This window comes from Phalacrocorax aristotelis, chromosome 3 (genome assembly GCF_949628215.1).
Source record: "Phalacrocorax aristotelis chromosome 3, bGulAri2.1, whole genome shotgun sequence".
In the NCBI taxonomy this organism is placed as follows: domain Eukaryota; kingdom Metazoa; phylum Chordata; class Aves; order Suliformes; family Phalacrocoracidae; genus Phalacrocorax; species Phalacrocorax aristotelis.
The window spans coordinates 128,234,849-128,258,459 of NC_134278.1; the positions used below are offsets into that span (position 1 = coordinate 128,234,849).

Here is a 23,611-nt window from a genome sequence, read left to right on the forward strand (position 1 = left end):
AGCACTTTGTGAAAAGTGCATTCCTGCCTTGTGATGAATAACTCTTTTGAGAATACATCAAGGAGCGAATTGCAGACAAATTCCTAGCAAATTCTGCGATATGAGTTTGTGACGTTCATACAAAAAATGTGTTAAACATATGAAATGAATACCTGGTGTGCGTTTCGTTGTAGTGATATATATGATTTTTCTGATTCAGAGAAACAGCGTATTAGGTCCTTGTTGCTTTCAGATATAAATCTTTAGACACTTCATTACAGGAGGCGGAGAGATGCTGGCTTGCGGCCTGGCTGACAAGACTGTACTGATATTCAATTCCAATCTCACTGACACCTATAATGTTTTTTCAGGTAACTTTATGAATTACATTATTAAAGGAATAGTACATAATTGAGCTTAACTTCAAATGGGATAGTAATGAAAAGATTCTACTTGCATCATGTTGAGAAGAATGGGGGAGAGGCGATGCTGCTCATTCAAAATGTAGAAGTTATTTCTCTGGTTAATTTTATTCTGGAATTAAACTGCCTACCAGGTTTTCCTATTTCTCAGTTTACTGAGAGGTAAATAGTAATGTATCATGATATGTGTTGCCATCTGCATTGTGTATGTTTATTACAATAATTAAATAGAAATAATAAAACAAATACATTGTAATGATAATGCATATCTATATTGCAGTAATATATCGTAATAGATTATTAGCGAAAAATTGACTGCAATGACCGGGCAAAAATGTGCTTGGGTTGCAGCTCCAGACTTCTAAAGAGCAACTCCCTGGACAAAAAAGGGACTACTCCTATGGAGAAATCCATATTTGCAAGAGTGTATGCATGTGCAAACACATGTGCATTACTTAACCTTGTAAATGAATTCTTAAAAAATGAATTCTAAATTTCTACAAGAACTATTCGTTAAAGTTTTAATAACAGGAAATGTTATGACTAAAAATTCATATAGCAGGACTGATCTGCTGTGGAAGTTTGTAATGGAAGATGACTGTCATCTACTAGCAGGCCTTAACAAGTATAAAAGTAGTTTATTTTAAGTTATTTTAGGAAATTATTTCTAAGTAAAAGCTCTGATAACTGATTTCTGAAAACTGGTGGGTTTTTCTGAGTAATTTTCATTGTATTTTGTGGAAGAAGCTGTGGCATTGTGGCCACTAATGGTTTTGTGCGAGGAAGTCGATGCAAGTATGCCTTATAGGCAGGGTAGTTAGGTCTTTATTTTTCCACGATAGAAAATTAATAAACTTTAAAAAATCTTTCTTGTATCACAGACTAATTTGAACAAATTCATAGTAGGTTTTGTTGGCATAATTTTGTTATTTATGTAGCAACAGGACAAAAGCAGTAATTTTGTCCAAAGGGACTCCATATATCTGAAATACATTTAACACTTTTTTAGAACAGGATTTCTAAAAATGCAATTAACCAAAAGAGATCAAAATTCTGTATTTCCTTCCCTTGTCACAAACATCTATAAAAATAATGACACGATACTGCTACAGTTTCTGGTACACAGCAGCTTTAGAAAGTCGTGCCCAAAGAATTGAGTGTGTCTTCAGATTATTAACACAGCTTTCTTAAGTAATCAAGAGCTTTAAAGCCTTTGGTTTCTTGGTAGCAGGGCTATTCCGAACATGAAGTAGAACATAAATGTTCATAAATGTTGCAGAATTATTCCATGAGGCTTATAAATTATCATCATACAGTAGCTGTTCTGTAGCTGTTCTTTGTAGCTTGTCTTTTGCATCACAGATCCAGCTTCTCCTTGTGAACCATTATCAAGAAATTAGGCAGGCTGCGTTTACCTGAATGTATGTAGAGATTATGTGCTCCAGAAAGTGACATTTCAATTCTGTGAAATACTTTTTTTGGATGTTTTTTCACTGGAGTTTGTGTTTATGCAGCCTACATGGATTTTGGACTAGTAATAGCTCTGTTTCATCTTTGTTTCATCTCAGGAGAAGATACTAATGTCGTTGACTTTGTTGCATCTATACCTCCATATACTTCCTACCTACAAAATAATATCTAAGGAAAGGTTTGATACTGGTAATAATAGAAAACATAGAATTTAATAAGAAAAAAATATTAATCTAAGTAGATACATTTGAAAGCAGAAAGAAAAAAGGTTAGTTTAGAGGCTTCTAAATTTGAAAGACGACCTTAGTTCATGTTACCCTGCAAATCATGAAGGAAACGATACTTAAATTTTGACACATTATTAACAAAAGGCTTTGTCTTTCTATGAAGTAAAATTAAATATTACAATTTTGTCAGATATTTCGACATTCAGAGCTCCCTAAAATACTGCAGTACTCTGCAAATGCAGGCTATTTTATTGTGATGAGAAGAATAAAGTGACTGGCACCAAACTTCATGCTACTACAGAGAAGCTTTTTGTGGTGCCAGTAGTTAAGTTGTCAAGTACAATTTCTTTGTCTTGCTTTAAAAAATCTGATTTATTCCAAAATTGTTCTTCTAAAAATTGGCTTAGTTCTGTTAGTTTTCTTAGGTTTTGCACTACCATCTAATTTGTTTCACTGATACCTTTAATTCTATATTCTATGTCTTTTTTTTTATGACGCACAGCCTGAAGAGACGTGTAAACCACATTTTACCTCAGGCATCTTAGGTAGCACATGAATTCATCCTGTGCGTGTAGTTCTTTTCAAAAACAACATAATTGTGAAACTCCCAGTTACTGTACTGGGAGTAGGAACTGCAAACCATCACTTATGAGCTTATTTCATTCATGTAGTTCTTCTGTACAGTTCAGATTATCATGAAATCACTTATTTTCTACTTTAGGTGCCTTTTGGTTTTGAAGTGTCATAATAAATGTATTTTCCTTAAAAACCCTGATGCGTTGCTCTTATTCAGAGCTGCAATCACCGGTAACGTAAAACTTTCTTTTTTCAAGGAACAGTAATGATATCTATTCTGTTAAAAAAACTTTCAATTGCAAGGCAGCATTAACATCTAAATATAGCTGAATATCGAAAATCATATTTTTGTAATGCACTATCAGGGAGAAGTGGTAAAACAACAGCAATTTTGCGATAAGCCTAATTTATTCAGTTTTGTTCCCTGAAGTACTCAGTTTTTCGTTCTGTGTTCCTCTTCAGTGGTGGCTCTCCAGGTGCCCGTGTCCTATAGCGACGCGCAGGGCGTACTGGCCAGCTTCAAGGGAATTACAGCCAGCATGGCCTTTCGGAAGAAATCCTTTTCAAAACCAGCTGCTGTCCTTCTCAACGCGCTTCAGGCCTGGGGAGCCCTGAGTTAGGCCTGTCTGAAGCTAACTGGCCTCTTGCAAGCCAGCTGGCACCTCCTTCACTGGGCTTTGGGACTGGGGGATCTGGAGCGCAGAGATTCTTAAGCTTTTTACATGGCTCTTCCAGTTCCTAAACCTCAGATTTTCCTAAAGTTTCTCCTGTTCCTCCACTTTGGAAAACTGTTTTGTATATTCTGATAAGTTGGTTTTGGGGTGTCTTTTTGTTTTCTTTGTGTTTGTTTGGTTTTTTCTTTAATGCAGATAATTCAAGGCTTCCAAATGGCTTTACAAAACCAAAGCCCCAAATAAATCTTCGTGTTGAGAATAAAATATGTATAGTACTTACATATGTACTTATCCAGTACCTGTGCAGTTTTCTGGTGAAAGTTCTACAGGTCTTTGATAACTGGGACTGAAAATAACTTGTTTAGAAGCCTTTTCATAGATATGTTATAACAGAAGTTCTTAGTTGCTGAGATAAATTGATTAACCTTCCTGTAATTTAAAGCAATATTTTTTTAATATAAAACTTCAGTTGACTAAAGAGAAAATGTGCACAAGAGGGCAGCATAAGAACTTTGAATGTTATATGGTTAGGTGAAACTCATCAGACATCATCTGGAAAAAATAGAATAATATGGGCCAAAGTTTGTTAATTTTGTCTGACATGTTTTCTTCTTTTTTGACCTTTTTGATCAGCTTCAATATAATTTTAGATCAAATTAATAATTTTAGCTTCTGGGTCATGTTTCTGACTTTTGACGTTCGTTCTTGGAAGTTTCTAATCTTTAACTGTGTGACACCAAACTGGAAAGTCTGTTCCTTGTAGAAGCTTTTTGCTATTAACCAGAGATTATAATGCTTTAAACTATATATTTAAACAGGCATTTACATTTTTTTTCATCTAATGAGACAGTCCTGCAGAAGCTGTTGTAGTGGCATGTTCATTGTGTTTTTACAAAAGCAGCTAGCTCAGTAATAAAAGCCTAATGAATAAAATAAGGTATTGCAACTATCTGCAAGGTCTTAAGTGGTTTCCAGATCATGTTTAATATAAAATTCCATTATAATACTCAGATTATCTCTTTGAGTCATACTGAATTTCAAGGATGTCATACTGAATTTCAAGGATGTTTCTTGAAAATGCTCTTCCAATAACTTTCAAAAATTAGAGCCAGAATTTTCATTATCTGTAGATAAATTAGATGGTGATTCTTATGTAACTCCTTGTATTTTGTGTTTTAAAACCCTGAACTTCGACAAAGTCCAAGTCAGGTGTTCTCTTGCTGAGACTTCTACAGTAAATATTTGTTTGCCGTAGCTGTGGTGAGTTCCTTTGTGTGATAAAATCCTTCTGGATATCAGTAACCTTGCCTGCCTTTTAAAGCACCATTCCATCAATGATGCTGTCTTCTTTTGGATTATATGGCTCTTTGCACCTCTGTAAAATCAGTTTCTAAGACCCTGAAGTTAAGCGTTCAAAATGAAGTTTGTATGAAGTCTGACTTCAATGTAGAGTAACCATCCTGGGACTCAGGATTTTACTTTGGGCTGAATCTTTCTGCACCAGTATGTTTCTTGGAGGTCCATGACAAAAAAATAAACCAGTCTTTACAAGCCCCAGTGTGGTAACTTCAGTTTTGCTGGACTTCCAACCTGCTGTTTTCAGGGATGGGCAGCGACGAAGCGATCTAGGCTGAAGCACTCAGGATGGCTTATTAGAGCAAAATAACACATGGTCATCAACACTGGGGGCTAGATGCCAGCTTTGGGGCCTCTCCATGAGCCAAATGCTGGCTAACAAGCAGATGCAGAGCCCTGTGGTCTTGCATGATGGCCATCCTATTTTGCCATTTGGCTATAGTAGCAAAGTCATACGTTCTGGACCTCAACCATCCCAGCTGCACTTTGAAATATTTGGTATCCACGTTGTCAGTGATGGTCGTTTTCTTCACTCTGTCACCAACAAGGGGATGAAGACAGATGAAATATTTCCCTGACTATCCCTCTTTGGGTAGTCGTTTTCAGACTGATGTTTGGATCTCTGCATCAGAAGATGGCTTTTCCAGCCCTTAGAAGCTTGATTAGAAGCATTAAGAGTTGATGGTCAAAATTCTATTTTCTCTGGATCTTTTTTGCCATGATTTGAAGTAATTTTAATCCAGTTCAGCCCTTCGCTCTGAGACAGTCAGTTTTTAATGAAAAAGATCAGAGATACAACTGTTAGCAACAAGACTCGCTATTAATAACAACCTTAAAACCATGTCTGTGCTCTAATTCAGTTTGGTGTGGAGATAGAGTTTGTTAATATTACTGAGACAGTAAAGATCTGTGAATGTGTTTTTGTTGTTAACTTGAAGGAAGTTGGTTTGTTATATATTTGTTTAGAGCTATTTTATAATTCTGGTTAAGCCAAATCTGGTTTGCAGAAAGCTGAAGTAAGTTTAGATAGTAGTTTTTATTCTCTTAGAATAGAATGTTTGTAAAAGATAAATGTGTCTTTTTAATTTGTTACAACGTTTTCATACAAACTCCCCCATAGCAATGGAGGCAATGTCATACAAGCGCATATGAGACTTCAGGTAGAATAACTTGGTATTTCTCTGACCTTATTTAATTCTGTGAATCTTGATTATTAATGACAGACATTTTTCCATGTTTTTTTGGTGGAAGAAAAAAAGTCAATAACTGGTTTACTGTTACCAGTTTCAGTCCAACCCTTTGAAGCCTGTATTTAAAACGTATTTTAATATTGTGTATAATTATATTAAAACAATAAGATTAACTCTGGAGAAATGTATAAATGCAAGAAATGAGATTTATGATATTTCCATTATTGTTTTTATTAGGTCACGATGGTGCGGTTAACTCTGTTGGCTGGAGTCATGACAAGAAGTGGTTAGTTTCTGCATCAGAAGACAGAAGTTTAAGGGTCTGGTCAGTCCGCAATAATGAACCTGCCCTAATTCTGGTAATTAGAAACTCCTGTCCGTTTGGTTCACAGAGGACACTGTGTTGCACTTTCATCTATTTCCGTTTTAACAGCTCTGTAGAAGGAACATGCAGCCTGATTTTTTGGAGCTACTGAGTGGTGGTGATTCCAACTGATGCTATGATCTGGGCGGTCTCCATTGACTTCACATTAGGCTTTTATCATGACAATTTATAAAAAGAAAAAACCCAATCTTGGTAGACAAAACTAGTGGGCATGTCTGGAAGTTTTGCTTTTACTCTCCGCTCTCTAGATTCTATTTTCTCTGGCTCAGCTCTGTTTGACTTTATGGTCTATTCCCTGATTCAATGGAAGTTTAGAGTACGAAGCTAGGTTGTATTAGGTTCAACTGACTACAGATACTGTTAACTTTACTGCCAACTACATTAAGTAGAATGAAAACTTTATTTTGAGATTAATAGATGCTAAAAAGAGGAAGGGCCACTACATAGTAGGTTAACCTCCAGGCATATGGGCAGGGTAACAGGGAGAGTATGCCTTTACACCGGGAATCTCAGGCAAAAAATATTCAGTATCCTAGAATCCATTCCTAATAATTTACTTTGCATTTCAGGGCAAAGAGAAGTTCCATAAGACTGTACGCTTTGCACAATTTTATTTTATAGATACATTTATATTGCTGTGTTGTGGAGCTGAATTTCATCTATTAAGTTTCCATCTAGACACAACCAAGGATGACCTCAAACGGTGAGTAAAATTTCTCATTAAGAAACCAGTGAAAGTACTTGTACTCTTTGATCTGGGAGTTTTTTGGGGGGTGGGGTGGGGGGCAAGAATATTATAGAAGAAAAATTTTGAACAAGTAGTAAAAGTATCTTCGTTCTGGCATAATAGTCCAAAATTTTTTTCCTTATCGGGTGCAAATACAGTTTTACTATTACTGTCAACGTTTGGGACCTCCTGAGCTTTGCCTTCTGCCTGTTTACATCTTGGTGTGCATCAATGTCTTAAAGTTACGTTTCAGAAGCTATTGCAAATCTTTCTCTTGTGGGAATATTTCTATATACTTTTTCTTTCAGAGAATCCAGCATTCTATGACTTCTTACTTCCTTCTCTGTCAAATGGAAGTAAATAACTTCCATAATTTTCACTGACTTTCCAACTGCTATATTGTATCTAGTTACTTTTGTTATTATCCTATTTTGTCCCTGTCTTCCTTCATTGCTAAACATCCTTCCTTCCTTCCAACTTGGAATCAGTTATTTTATTAAATGTCTGGTATACCTTTGCTGTTCCTTTAGTTTATAATTGGAGCTAAAACTGTCCTCCTATCCTTTTATTAAGTTTCTCTGCTCCTCATTTGCTTTTGCTGGTTTTCAGCAGTATTTGTGTAAATAAGACTTTATTACATTACATATATGTATATGAATGTATAAATGTATATGTTTAGGCATAACAGCAGTTAAAAAAACCTTGAAGAGATATTTTTCTTTGTCTGATATTATGACTTCATATTTTGAGGGAAGGACAAACACAAACAGAATTAAGGTTACAACGCTGAAGTCTTTTAGTTGTTATTGTGCATGATGTATCCTGTTTGTTCATGATGTTAAATAGTATTGGGCTGCACCCTTAGATGGGAAAAACTAGCCTATTTCCTTGTAGCTTTACCACTGCACAGAAAAAAAGATACTAGGCACAGGCTTAAATAGGTTTTTGAATGTTTTGAGTGCTTTCCTGGATTGAGGCATGAACCTGGTAGGTGGAACTTCACTGAAACTTTAAATGGTCATACAGGAAACAAAAGCAAGAAAAAAATGCCAGATTATATCACTCCCTTAAAATACTTTTTTAAGAACAGAAATTCCTTCTTATTTGGAAAAGCAGCTAATGGAACATGACCTAAGTTCTGTTTGTACATTCATCAAAATGGTTAATTGTAGTTTTCAGTCAACTGCTTGGTTTTACAGTTAATCGACTTTCACTTGTGATTCTTTACCTTCCATTTCTGGTCAAAAGTCCTTAATGAAGGTGTTGCTGTGGCTCTTATGTTATTTTAGTCATATACTCTATTTGGAATGGGAGTATAACAAATAGACTGGAAAACTAAATACAAAGGAATACAGAATTTCCTGCTTTGGTTTTATAGTATGTACATTACATTAAGAAGGTAAAACTAATAGAAGAAAATGCAGAAAAATACTGAAATATAGGCAAGCTCTTCTGAAAGGATTTTTTCCCCGGTTGACTTTCTTTTCTCATAACTGGTGCAACAGAGATTTCACGTTCTGAAGTGCTTATTCTGTAGCAAAGTGTAAGAGTACAGGAAGAACCTGGAAGGCAGGAAAGTGATTCCTGTTTGCAGTTTTACTTGAAATCTATTCATAGTGCAAACAAGCAATATTTGGAAACTGAGGCAGGCAGTTGCTTCTCTCATACCATTTTCAACTCTTGAAATTCATACATGCAATCCTGGAGGAACTTAGAAGATGGAAAACAATTCTCTGATCTTTTAGATCTTTCCCTCTTCTGATTACTTTCAGTTTTAAGATATGTTTAAAAATTTTTTTTCCTTCTATTCACGGGGGCTTAGGCTTTAATAAGGAACTTTTTTGTAGTATATAATGTGCTGGCTCTGGATTTCTCTCTTATTTTTTTTTAACAAATACCCATGCCTTCTAGAGGAAAGCATCTAGTAACCTGAAGAAAATCCATACTGCCGTTACTGTTGCGGAAGACTGGCCTGAACTACCTTCAAGCTAGTTAGTTCAGAAACTAAAGGCAGTACTATGGAACTTGATGTAACTGTCAAGCCCACTCAAGCAGTTTGGAAGGACTTGGGCATCAAACTTCACCTGTGTTCCGTGTTGCTCCGATTGCTTTGTTAGAAACATATAACATCCTGATTTAAAGCTGTTGAAGCATGTAGGTAGGGTTGTGCTTACAGCAGAATTTTGTTATCACCATGGTGTCAGTATTTCTTTATGCATTAACACTAACGCAAAAATATGCAGTTAGACTCTCTGGGGTATTAGTGCAATGCCAGAAGACCAACCGTGCAATTACATTACAACAAATCCACAAACCAGCCTGAGGCCTGGATATATATAGCTATAGAAAAAGGTATTAAAGGTTAATTTGCTTTGACATTTTCTTGTGAATTCCCTCCAGTTCATTTCCCAGCATTTCTGTCTTTTATGCGTCATTTACTGCATCATTCGTTCTGTTTCTCACAACTCTGTCTGCCTTCTGAGTCAAATTTAGAAGAATGCTTGAATGGAACTGATTCAAGAAGATGCTAGATCTAACCCCAAAGCACGCTTTATACCCTTAATTAGAAGGGCATGGCAATGCAGTCTGGCTAACTAATAGATCGCTGCTGTATTTCAGGGGTGAAAGCAGTGCAGTGACAAATCATCAGTCTTTCTCTGTGCAGACTTTTCAGAGAACTCCCCATAAGTATTAATTAACTAAGCATCACAATCACTTAATGAGATGGTTAAATATTGGTTCAGTTTTAAAGGTGAAACTGAGAAATGGAAATAAGAAAAAGGTTATATTCCTTACCAGTTTATTAAAATATATCCTTATTTACAAATGCCATAGAGCCATAAGGGAGATTTATTGCAGTTCTGGGAACAGAATACAGATCTCCTGACTTCTGCTGCTGTGAGCAATTGCAAACGATTCACAACCTAATTGAATTTCTTTACCTTCTCCAAAATTAGTAACTACTGAATTTCAATTCTCATCAGCAGTTGTGCATGCTGATATGAAGTGTAACTACTAGTGTCTCTTTTTTTTTTTTAATTCTTAATTAACTTTCAGTCACAGAATTTGAGCAGAACAAAACATCTATGGGTTATCTCACTTTTATAGTCGTATGCGTTGTTTTCAAGATCAGCGTGAACAATTTGAAAGGAGTTTAAAAAGGAGAAAACTGTGTTACAGTAACAGAAACAATGCCTTTTAAAGCCATTATATTTAGCAACTGGTTGTAGTAAACATATATACAGTAAGGGAAGTAATGATAAAATATCTGCTCTGATGAAATGGGAAACGATACCAGCACATCTTATAGACGGACAAAACAAAGGCCGTGGTAAATAGGTTTAAAATTCAGCATGTAGCATGGTGATGATATATAGGAGAGTGTTCATTTCAGGTACTTCTGGAAGGCTAATGCTTAACAGGATCATTATTTTTATGCAAACCACTTTAAGCCAGTTTAAACTTCTTAACTAAATGGGCTGCACAGACCTGATTCAGCGGTACGATGATAAGAATATTCTACTTGGTTCTTCTGAGCTTTAGCCATTAGATCAAAGAACTTAAACGCTTTTTGATGCTTTTTGACAGGAACAGAATGGAAACTAGTTGAGAAGTACGTAAGTCATAAGGTGAATCCTCACAACATTCTAACAGCAACCATCTCTAAATGCTTTGAATTTTCCTGTGCTTATCTTTTCTGATGCCTGGTTCATTACACAGGGTCAGTGAATGACATCCACCCTCCTCTGTAGTGTAAGACTGAATATTTTTTCAGTTATGATGAATTCTAAGCATTCCAGAAGATGAAATGATCCTTTTCCTTTTCATGTAACCGATTTTATTTTACTGAACTCAGGGCTGTGTCTGTAAATGTGTAATGGGACTATTGTTTGAAGATTAATGTTTACAGTGCATATAAAAATGTTTTTAATAGCCTGAAACCTTATGATCTGTTATACTGATGATGTTTGTGGTCTGTAATGTGCAGCATCTTCCTTACAGATCTGACATTTAACATTTTATCAAGCTGGGGTTTTGGGGAGGTTTTTTTAGGTGCCTATTCGTCTTCTGGTTTTAGCATAGTAACATATTTCCGTACATTGACATTTTTTGTCTGTCATAATGTTTCTACTTTGTCTGGGTCCCTTGAACTGTTTTCAACAAAGGATTTCGAATCTGCTGGGAAGTAGGGACATTGGTCTCTGCAGTCGTTGCAGGAAGTGTTTGTATTGTAGTCTTTTATTTGAATCTTTTATTTCTGAAGACGTACCAGTCTCCTGAAAATAACTATATACTGTAAAAGTATTCCCCAAAATTATTACATCCCCAAATTACACGCCATATAAGAGATTACAAAGATCAGCCATTTACGCTGTTGTCAGAATTCTAATGATTGAAGGCATTAAAGGAGGACAGCACAAATGTGATTTTATTTGGATACCTGACCTGTAGGATTGTCAGCTGAGATTATTTGCTGTGCATAGAATCGGAGGCCTGGAAAAATGTAGTAAGAAGATGCTATTCATCCATTTTTTTTTTTGCCTCCATCACAATCTTTTCTATGGCTTGAGGAGGTGTTGGTCTAGTTTAGACAATAGCCTCTCCAGTTGACTTGAGATGGAATTTTGCCTATATTTATTTCATACTCCTGACCTTCATCTGTGCAGCATTTTCTAGGGCTTGTAGTGTTTTGCAATAGTTGAAAACAACTTCACAACTGTCTGTGACAGTGCATTCATATCGGAAAGCCTGCAACAAAGGAATTAGCTTTGCTAGTGGCAGACTGCCAAATTATCCATGGAAAGTGGCCAGATCTGAGATGGAATTCTTAATCTAGCTGTAAGTAATTTTATTATCAGAACTCGCTTCTGATGGCAAAATAAAAATCTTTTTTCTTTCCTTGTGAAGATTTCTTATTTGTTTTTTTTTACTTACAAAGTAACCCTTGTTATAATCACAGAAATCTGTTGACTTTCTGCAGACAAAAGCACAGTTATTTTGTTAAATGAGCCTTCTTACTGATAGATTATAATATCTTTTATCAATCTAAAAAGATTTTCCTTGATGTGCTCTTCACACCTTTATTTGGCTAAACATTACACCTTCTGACCTTTACTGGATTAATTCCTCTAATTCCCAACAAGTCCTTTGTAAGATATACAACAAACTTTTCTACGGCAAACAGGAAATTATTTTAACTTAAAATGTAGGTCATGCGCTTTTGCTTATGTTTCATCATACATTTTTATTATCAAATTCTGTTCTTATATATTACAAATGTGTGGCACTTAAGCTTTTACCTTGTCTGTTTGATTTATGTAATACCTTTCTTCCATATCCTGATTACCTACCTTCTGTGTTGCCTGTTTATGGAGGTGTTATTAAAGCAATAAAAAGTTATATAAACTTTAATCTCTAAGAGGCAAGAACTAATGTACAGTGTCCAGCCCAGTGTGTCCACAAAGCCTGGCTGGATTTTAGCTGACTTGCATTTTGGATTGAATGTGTATAGGACATGTGGCAAATGCACTGTGTCCAAAAAATGTAAGGTCTTAAACATACTAAAATTCCTCTTTTTTTTTTGCTACTGGATACTCTTGCTCTATTTTTTTTCCTTGGTTACTTTAGTTCAGTTTTGTCCTAACTTGTATTTGGTGAATCTCAGTTTACTGTGTTGGTTGAAGATTTGCTTTCTAGGTGAACCCCTACCTGGGAAACACCCTGTGAGGCGTTTATCTACGTAGCAGACCGCACTGTACAAGAGAGAGACTTTGGCTAACTCAAAACAATTGTTCTTACATTCAGGAGCAATCCGTTTCAGTAAGCCTCTCTCAGCAGGGCAAATTAGACCACAGGAAGCTTCATGCTGCCTTCATCAGATCGTTCCTATTATGTCAGTCAGCTTACTTAAAGTTAGCTTGGATATCTTTACCCAAAAATGGAGATAAATCAGTTGTTCCTGAAGTCTAGAGCAGTTTGAGTAGTTTACTTGAATAAAATACTTCTGGAAACCACAAAATGTTCTTGGATTAAATTGCAAAACACTATTTTACCTTCTACTTCACCATTGGTGCTGAACAGCTTTAATGTCTACGTGGAAAAGCTCAGCAGATCATTGTTTGAGAGCGGCAAAGAAAGGCAAAAGGAAATCATTAACCATTTTTCTTTTGAACGGATCCAGCTGACAAACGTATTGCTTTTGTCAAATGATCTCAGTTTTGCAAACTTTCAGACTGCTGGAAAGAAACTGTAATTATTTGTACAAGTGACTTTTGTATTGTCATTAGACAGACGTGCTAAAATGGAAGTATAATACTTGCAGTTACACTGGAATTATTTTACTGCATAGAAGTGGCAGCATTTAGAAATCAGAAACTTGGAGTTATTGTGGTGTGTTGAACTTTGCTGGCAGCTAGGCCCCCGTCCAGTTACTCCCCCAGTCTGATCCCCCAGTGGGATGGGGGTGAGAATTGGAAGGGCAAATGTGAGGAAAACTCGTGGGAGGAGACAAAGACTGTTAATAAGTGAAGAAAAAAAGGAAAAAAGAAACCACCCCAAGTGATGCACAAGTAATCACTCAGTAGCTCCCACCAGCAGACTGATGCCCAGCCAGTCTCCAAGCAGTGCTACTTTCAAAAAAAACTCCTTCCCACAGTTTTATTGCTGAGCTTGGCATTAAACGTTACGGAACATCTCTTTGGATAATTCAGGTAACTGGTCGTGGCTATGCCCACATCTGACCTCTTGCTCTGCCCCAGCCACCTTGCTCCGGGGGCACAGTGAGAAACACCGAATATCTTAATGCTGTGCAGGCACTGGTCAGCAATAGTTAAAATCCTGGTGTGTTTACAGCAGTTTTCATCACAAATGTAGAACAGCACCATACAAGCTACTATGAAGAAAATTAGCTCCACCTCAGTCAGACCCAGTACAGTTACTAACAACTCTGTTAATATTCATTGGGTGACTTCTACTGCAATCACGTCTTGCCCAACGTATCCACACCCATACCTGTATCCATATCCCTATCCATGGAGGAGTGTTTTCTGCTGACTTTGGTGGATTTAAGATCAGATCCATGTGGTCTGTGCTGATATATTTCACTAAACAGAAAGACCTAATTGGATGGAATCACAACACTGCTGTGCGTTGTGTGACAGAAATGAGTCTGAAGCTGTTTTAGAGGGCTTGGCGTGTCTGGAACTTCTGCGTGGAGCTGGCAGATATCCCGGAGGACCTTGAGGAGTCCAGTGTATGTTGGGAAGCCAAATTTCTTTGATATTGTATGTGATCAGCCCCTTGTTCCACTCCATCTAAGTGGAAATTATTCTTTCCTCACTATTTTCTCCTAATTTTCTTTGTTGTTGCCCCTATAATCAGCACATGAAATGCTATACTGAAATTAGTGGTGTTTCTGGTTTTTGATCATAGGTACTTGACAGATATATTTTCTCTTCAGTATATTCAATATACATACATAATTATTTGTGTTTCATGTTGAAGTAAGGTCTGTCTTAGGTGTATGAATATCATGTTTCATCCAAATGATGTTTTGTTACCAAGTTTTTTAATACAGTTCAGCAATGATTCAAAAGGTCTGTGGCTTTGATTTTGAATAATGAAAGTATTTTGGTTTGCTTTGTGATTCCAGTGGGAGTTTACTGGTGGCCACAGATCACAACTTATTTCATTAACACTAGCATTCATTTGATTTTTTTACAGATATAAACAGAGAAGTGTTTGTAAATTGGTTCAGAAATTTCCCATGGCTTCAACAACGGAGATTACCAGCCTGTCAGCCGTAAATGATTTCTACTCTCGTATCCTTTGATTTCTTATTTTCTTTAGAGTAGTTTGGACTTAATGACATGGCAATAACTTCAGTTAAAGTAATTAAGATTTGATTCTTTACTACTTTTTTTCTAGTAGAGTAAAAATGCTGTAGTTTTTTGTGATATTGAACTTCAGCCTTGGGCATAAATTTTTCAGGACTGCAAGATTTTTTGATGCTGCTCATAGAACACTAAATACAACAGAGTCTTGATATCTATGTATCTGCATTTTTGTCTATCTATGTGCTTTTGTTCCTTTAGATCAGTTTAACTTTAACACAGAAAACTGCGCAGATATTGTACTTACAGCTGGCAGCAACCGAGCGTTGGAAGTTTTTGACCTGAATGCAGGCTGCAGCACAGCAGTGATACCAGAAGTTCATACCAGATCAGTCCATCAGATCTGCCAAAATAAGGTATTTACTTTATTGAGTTTTATTTGTAGTACCACTACAGCTCCATCAACAAAGAAATTGGATGCTAAAAAATATAATTTGTAGCAATCGATGGAGTTTTTAATATGTTGGGGAGGATGGACAAGGTCAAAAGTCTGTATGATAAAGGCACCCAGATCTCATTTGTTCTCTAGTAGAAGGCAGGGAGCAGTGAGAATAACTGAACAAGCTATTAGGGAAGCGTATATTACCCTTTGCCAGGCTCGCACCAAACTGTAATACTGTAGTTCAGCAGGAAATTTCCTTATGTAACTGTTCTTCTCTGAAGTTGAATCTGAAGTAATCTGGTTTATTCTGAAACTTCAGAAACAGCAACCAAAAGACAAATTGCTCAGTACTGCACTAGAATAGATGACTTAAAAACCCTCATCCTTGCTCTTTTTTTTACCTGAAGATTCATTTGAGTGTTTAGAGGTCTTTTATGATACTGCTCATGCTGGAATGCCTACTGCATTAGGTTTGGTTGAGTATGGTTCTTCATTCCCAGTTGGAAAGTCCTTGCTTCTGTGGGTTTCAAACAGCTCCTTATTGCTACTTTTGTATAACTCTTTGTGGGTTTTCCTGAGAGATGTGATCTGGTAAAACACTTAGGATCTGTGCTAACTATTTCAGTTCTATTTGTAACACATAGAGGCTTAAAGGTCTGGCTTTTCTTTTTGCTTGGTCAGCTTAGTGGCTTCAGGTTATTTAATCAAAAAAACTTTAAAGCTGCGGGCAAGTATTCACTTGGGAAAAAACCTAGAGGAATGTGGTATAGCAAAGAAAATTGACCATATTTGGGGAAAATTATAGATCAAGGTTCTCTATTTTTTTTTTCAGTTATATAAAATTAATACTTTTGATAAGTCAATAGGAAAATTACACATCAACTATTTTGTTGCAGTTGTACAGTTTAAAGCTGTTAGATTAAATAGAACTCTGCATTTACATTAAGATACTATGCTAAAATATTTTATAGATTTATAAATTATGCAGAATGCTGTGTGTAAATTACACCCCATTTAGAGTGTGAAACACATTGGAATCTAAGGTTAGTTAGTGATGAGGGGTGGTGCAGTAGAGGCAAATCTGTGGGGCAAAAGCGTTGATGCGGAAGATCCAGTGCCTACACAACAACATTTATGAAGGGTGTTCTTTGGACTAGCCCTAGTCTCATCTTGTGGGCTGAATGCTCATTAGTGATTGCATTGTATATTCTGGAAGTGCTTTTTCTGGTCTAGCTTCATGCGAATCTGTTTCCATGTTCCAAGACTGCTTTGTGATGCTACCTGGACAGTATTAAGTGGGGACAATCGGGAGATTTGTTCCACAAATAAATAAAAAAAGATTATCTATTTAGAAGGCCTTGTGCAACGCTAAGGCAGAGGTGTTCTGGTGAAGTGTGGGAGAAACCTGTTAGCAAATTATTAAATACATAGGATATTCTAGAAGCATAGGTGAACAGCATGACATTCTCTTATTTCTGGTTTTGGACAGCAGCAGCCGTAAGCAAGATTATAATTCGCAGTGTAACTACTTCAATTTTAAACTGTTTTTTTGGTCTGTTCTAGAGATTGTTTGCAAGAATTGGCAATTTGTGAAATTGATCAGTTTGCAGTGTACTTGATTAAGCTTATTATATCATTTGGAATACATTCTCTTCACAGCAGACATTGTCTGTGCCACCTCCTGCTTACACTAGGTCTTGGGAGGATTTCAGTCTGCACCTGAGCGGCAGCCGTAGACGCCAAAGGCATGGCTGGGGTGCTCCTGTTCGTGACAACGAACTCCACGTTATAGGCCATGCTGCCTTTTGCTTTGGCTGTGAGAACAGTATTCTGAATCTTCCTGCAGAACAGTTTAGCAGGAAATATTGCAAATATATATATATATGTACATTCATATAAAAGATTTGACTGCACTGACTGTTATAAAGTATATCTCTTAGAAGATTTTGGGGTGGGACACCCATTTTAATGGATGTCTGTAATTCCTGTTTCCTTTTCGAATTTTGGTACTCTAGAAGTAAAAATATATTTAGAAGATAAGTATTGCTGTGTCTGACTTGTTAATCAAGAAGCATAGACTGAGAGCGAAATTTAAATAAACTTGAGCATTACTTGTATGTGCATTATAGGCTGCTCCTATATCAGTGTTTCTGTAAAGGTACTCGTAGATTATATGTGTGACACAGCAGAATTTTAGACCGTGCTGTAGGGAAACGTTCAGAGGAATATTCAAACATTTAAATATCAGTTGAATCTAAGAACTGGTTGCCTTACTCTCTTGTCTAAGTTTGAAAATCCCTCTCTGTGGCCTTTTAAATAAAATTAATGTAGAAGTCTTCTGTCTCTCATGAATCAAGAAACCCTTGCTTTGCTTATAAAAATCTGCAGTAATTGCAGTGAAACCAGAGTAGAATTCTTTATAGTTGCTGCTCTTGAAATCTGCCCAAAATACACTGGCTAAAATCATTGAGTTCACCAACCACCCCCCAAATTCTCTAATGGCTGTCGGTGGTCAGAATCATCACTTCGTGTTGAGTAGAGCACAGCACATCCCTTGCTGCAGTGGCAGTTATCGGTGTGATGAAGCCCTGATCCAGTAACGGTATGCTGAAGATGATAAACCCCCCGACTGGATCATTACTTGCTACAGCTTATCTTTCTTTAGCAGAAATGTTTTGAATCTTCCTGAGTGTAATTAGATTGTAAAATCAAACTGTATCCTTGCCTGAGATATTCAAACTGCAGCCTCTGCACAGATGTAAGTTGGTGGATGAAAACGTGTTCCTTCCTTATCTGAAGCTTGAATTATGCCAAGTAATCTCTGTTCGTGTTAACACTGAAGTATTGCAGATGAACGTAGGGTATGTACTCATACAGCATACATATATAGAATAAGTACATGCAGCGTTTGCTCTGGTGGGCTAGCAAATTGCTGCCGTGGTCCTTCTTTTCAGGTGAGGTGTGAATCTGGTGGTGGTTCTGCACATTCTTACTCTTCTCCCTCTTCCCTTGAGACAAGAACAGTGGCAGCAACCAGATGGGGCTTCTAGCTTGTCTTCTAACTTGTCACTCCTCTCCCTTTCTCACCAGCAACCTTGCGATGGCTGTACTGCCTCAGGGTTCTGACAGTTTGCGAGAGCTCCAGAGTAACCAACCTACGGTTGAAGCCTGCTCCTCTGATCCTGGGCCACTTGGCCCATTTACATCTCCAAACATACTTTACCAGCTGAAGCTAGGCTGTATCTGTCTCTATCAGTACAGGTGCTCTGCCTCTGCAGCTATGAGTGTTCACTTCTCCACTTTCTACAGCCTATTTCCTTTCTCCTCCTTCTTGTACTTAATTTCCTCACTCTAGCAGAATCCTCCCCCCACCTCATACTGTTCCAGTCATCCACAACCATGTAGTTTACTCTTGTTCCTAGAGCTGCTTTGCCCTGGTTACGTCTTCCTTTCTTACCTCCTTGAACCTCAGTGTCTTGCAAGGGTCCAGAGGAGACAGATGAGAGAACTGGAAGAAGCTAGATTTGTGGAGGTTATGGCCATGAGGGAGGAGAAGGATGCAGGGAAGTGAAGAGAGCAGCATCAGTAAAGCTCATTCCCAGAAGGTTGGGACTTCTGCTTTACTATGAAGAACAATTCTAAATGTCTTTAAATTAAATATAGTAGCACAGTTAGAAAGTCTCCCCATTTTAAACTCAAGTTTTAATCCAAAGGACTACTTCAGAAATGAAAAATACAATAGTATAATGGTAAAGAAAAATTAGAAAAATTGCAAGGAAGCTGTGGAAAAAATAGGCGTTACTGTGACTCAGAGCAGAGAGAAATGTAAAAAAACCTCTTGACTGGTAAATCTTCAAAGATAGTAGTTCCCATATACGCACAAGGTAAGAAGCTGCCCTGTGTTCTTACGTGTTTATAGTGAGATGAAGAATAACGGATACAGTGAAAATATATCTGCACATTATCACATCAAGACAGAAAGTATATATTGCTGTACTTAACCTTTCCTTTATCATTGTTAATGGTAGGACTAGTCAAATGTCTTAATGTTACCCTCTTTGATATGAAAACCTTAAATTGCAATAGTGGTTGAAAGTAACATATGCGTATATATACACACAGAGTGTATATATACGCATGCTAATAGATACATAAATGGTTTCGCACTATACCTTTCCATCTATACTATTTCAGTGACTTGATTGTATTTTCTTCAGGTCTTCCCTTATATTCTACCAAACAGTATTTTATTCTGTGAATTTTTGTTATTTTGTCAACATCAGGGGTGGGAAATCAGAGCAAGAATGTAACAAGCATCTCTCAGGTGGGAGAGAGATATTCTGAAACTTACAAAAAGGCCATTTTAGAGCTAGACTTAGAGGGCTGTGACAAATTTAAAGTATTGGATGAATAAAAACAGTAGAAGAAAAAGAATAAGCTGGGCAAAATTGTAACAGACAAAAACTCACCTAGGGAAGAAGTTGCTCTGGGTAGTGTGCTTACAACCAGGTTTTTGTTCATGTATTTGTATTGCTTGTGGCACATTACTTCCGACCTGTCCTCTACTTTAGATTAGTACAGTTATTTAGCATTTGGTATATAAAGAAGCCTTGGTCCTGGATCCAAAATAGTGCAACTTAGCTTACCAAAGTCCAGGAGATGAAACCACAAAAGACATGCCTAGCTCCTGAAGCCCCATATATGATTAAAGCTTACACGATTAAATTGCTTGCAAAACTTTAGGCCTCATACTGCTTCTTTAGAACCTCTATAATCTGGATTTAATTGAGCATATTAATGTTTATTATTCCAAACCTCGGTCTGGTTTTGTTTCTTTAAAAAGCATTTTAGCACCAAGTTCCCCTGAAGTGCTCAGGGCATACCACATAATGACAGCACAAACTTTGTCTTTCTTTGTATACACATTCTTCCAGCTGCAACAAGACTAATTAAGCATCCTTTCTAAAGGATTTGAAGCCTGTGTCCTTAAATATCACCTTCCCAATCCACACACATACCCTTTCACTTTTGTTCCCTGAACACTCCTCCCCATCACAACCTTCTCATCGTGTCCCTGTCACTAGTTGATGGAGAGGCGTGCCATACTGCACACCTGTTCCAAATTACTCTACAGTTGGGCGGTTGATGGCTTGTCAAACAAAATCACTTCCCTTAATGGCTGTGCTAGTTTGAATCTCTCTGCTAATTACTCATATACATGTACCTTGTGGAAACATACCGATCATATGACCTTTCTCTGTTAGATTGGATTTAAATAGTGAAGCAGGTTAAAAAAAAATTCTGGGTGGCAATCAGCAGAGTTGCATAAGCATCATTTTATGAGGCAACTGAGCTAAATACATGGTCCTGTGGGGATGTGGTGGTGATACTGCTGCAGGTTCATGTAATAGGTTACTTTTCAGAGTGTTTGCTTAGGAGCTGGGGGAAAGAGTTCATTGTTCTCCCCAGGCTGAAGAAACTGGTGGAAATCTCCCACCTTTCAGTGATAGGCTGGTGTTGAGGGACCCTCTGCTCTTTTCCCTGAACCTGTGTCTGGTTTCCAGACCCTTCTCCCAGAACTGCTTGTGATGCTTTAGTGCTAGGTGTTACTAGACCCAGGTGATGTCATTAAGCTCCTTCTGAGGCAATGAGCAAATGTCACTCTTCTGGCTGTAGTAACTTCACCTCACTCTGATAAGTAGTCCCTAGCCATCTTAGTCTGAGCCTGACGAGGCGAATATCCTAAGCTGATAACAATGGATTTACACCGTTGTAAGTTGTTTTATTCGACCAGTGATTTCCAGCTTGATGATTTTGGCTTGATACAGAAGATCACCTAATGGAAACTGATTATCAATGATTACCAGAGTGTTACGTGACTTCTCATGGTTCCATTGCTTTGCATACTAACTTTTAAGAAATGTAGTAAAATGAATTGTTTGAAGTATCAAAATTGTGTTCCAGTCTTAAGGTTTAGGAACCTCTGAGATACAGAAATAGATGGCAATTTGAGATTAGACCGAGGAAGATTCAGAGATTTAGTGTTAGCAATACATTTGTAGTGCTCAAAACATATTCTTTAAACAGGAATCTGTCGGTGTCAGCCACAAATAGCTGAATGACATTATGTTCTGCTAGCAAACACAGGTATAGATTACGATCATTTTCAGAGGAACAATAAAGTTTCTAAGTTTCTGCAAGGCCCTTTTGTTTCCAAATTCGTTTCCAAATTCATTAGGAAATGTACGTATTGTGAAGGCTGAAAAATGTCAAAGGAAACAGATGTTTCGGTCAGTTACCTTTTCCCTAGTAGGTGAACCTGTCTGAAGGTATGTGCTTGCCTAGATGATGTGGAGTGTTTTCTGAGACATCTATTTGATCGACGCCTTTAGCATAAGCCAGCTGCACTGTTTGGCCATTATTAATGGTGTTCATAGGGAATTAGTGAATCAGGTAGGGATTCTGTTGAGCCATGTCCTTCTTGGGGCCAAATTTTATGTGGAAGTTGCAACGTAGTTAGTCTAGAGAAAATCTGCAAAGGGATTACAGTGGTGCATGAGGAAGATGATGGGGCGTAGGCAAGTGATCTGTCAGAATGAAAGAACATAGTTTGAAGAGTGTGTTGGAGTGTGCTATCTTTTGCATTATATCCTTATAAATTATAGATAATCATAAACTAATGGACTATAAAAGCATAAAGGGATAAATAAAATTCAGCTTGCACATTATCCCAACTAGAATATGTTTTCTTGTCTTCCACAGCAATGTTCAGTAGCAAATGTAGTTTGAAGATACAGCTTTATGTTAGTAAGGTATATTACTGACAAGATGTTAGGGCAGGGAAGGAGCAAAGGGATTACACTTCTTATCTGTATTACTGTTAAAGTAAAGGAGTAGTGCATGAAGTAAACGTTTATGTGTCTGTAGAGGTTTTTGTATTGGACTCTGTGATCATTACTGGCTGAAGAAAGGGGTGGTGGGTGAGTTTGAAAAGCACAAAAAGAAAGGGTGCTCTGTAACTTTAATGAATGCTATCCTTTGGACAACTACTACCTTTTACAATGTTCCTTTTTATAGTTATACACAGGTAATGTGAGAATGTGTAGACTTGGTTGGGAAATCTTTTGGACAGTACATTTTAGTTCATCTGTCAGAGCAAGCTGTGGAAGTCCTTAGTTTAGGAAGGAAACCTGCTTAAAGCAAAGCAAGTAAAAGCTCCTATCGTCTTTTTAATGCCAACTGCCCCGCTTTGTCTTGTCATTTGGGGATTCTGTTGACTAACTACGAGAGCCTTTTCCAGCTATATGCCAGTTTTCATAACGAGTAGAAGATTCCTGGCAGTCAAGCACTGATTGCAGGAAATGGCCTTGAGGTTTCTGTGATGTATTCAGCCAAATCAAGAACGTGAATGGTGGGGAAAGCAAAGAAGGAGTTTTAACTGTTTATATCTAGTTCCCTGGAGAAAGAAGTTTGTAGCCAGCAAAAAGGCCAGGATTTGCCAATGTGGATGTTAAAAAATCAGATGTTTAAAGATAGACTGGATTTAATTATTTAAAGGTATGAAGCCAAAATTGGTCCTGTTATGAATGAATGCAATTGCTACTGAAGTCAATGGAAACTGTGCCCGCTTATGCCAGGGCTAAAAATGGCTTCTAATTAAACGTTGGTCTGCTCGTCTGTATTATGTAGTTTGACTTTGTCAAGATAGCTAATTCCTTAATGCTTTATATTTGTACTTTTCTTGTTTCTCATGTTGGTGAAAATTATATTTACAGTCTGAAAAAGTAACTTTAATCTAGAAATTGCTAGAATGTCCCTAGCTTGCATTATGTATGTATAATTTCTGCTTTAATGTGAACATATTTTTAACTGAATAGTCATTCTCTGAATGATAAAGTCGTCTAGTTAGCTGATGGAATTTATGATTTGCTAATGAATGGCCATAGACCATTTCACATTTGCATAATTGACCAATATTTTGGTTATGCCCATGCAAAAGTATAACATGTTTAGTTTATCTTGACAACGTGAAACTTCCTTGACATGAAGCTGAGCAATATTAATGCCTGCTATGGTTTGCTGCCCCCCAGTAATAAGAAAGTCTTGAATGAAGATAGAAAATCTGAACCTTCCTTTAAGGATCTGGGAAATTATTGAGGTCTCGCTGCTTTTAAAGGGTTTTGATGGTTGTAACCTCAACCTTTCTTTGAAGACCTTGCAATGACTGCGAACAGATGTGAACTTAAGGTAGGGCATATTACAGTGAGAGGATTTTGTAATGATAGTTTTTGAAGGGGCATCTTCTGAAGAAATGATGAATAACAACTATAT

General features: G+C 37.1%; 1 protein-coding gene across 1 annotated transcript in view; it reads left to right on the forward strand.

Moving 5' to 3' along the window:
- The window catches only part of WDR27 (WD repeat domain 27), a 134,973-nt gene that overhangs the window by 25,443 nt on the left and 85,919 nt on the right, over positions 1–23,611 (forward strand). The window contains exons 17-21 of the mRNA XM_075089559.1: positions 261–350; positions 6,132–6,253; positions 6,849–6,982; positions 14,729–14,826; positions 15,133–15,254. Coding sequence (XP_074945660.1) covers positions 261–350; positions 6,132–6,253; positions 6,849–6,982; positions 14,729–14,826; positions 15,133–15,254 — 566 coding nt within the window. The remainder of the gene's footprint in view (positions 1–260; positions 351–6,131; positions 6,254–6,848; positions 6,983–14,728; positions 14,827–15,132; positions 15,255–23,611) is intronic.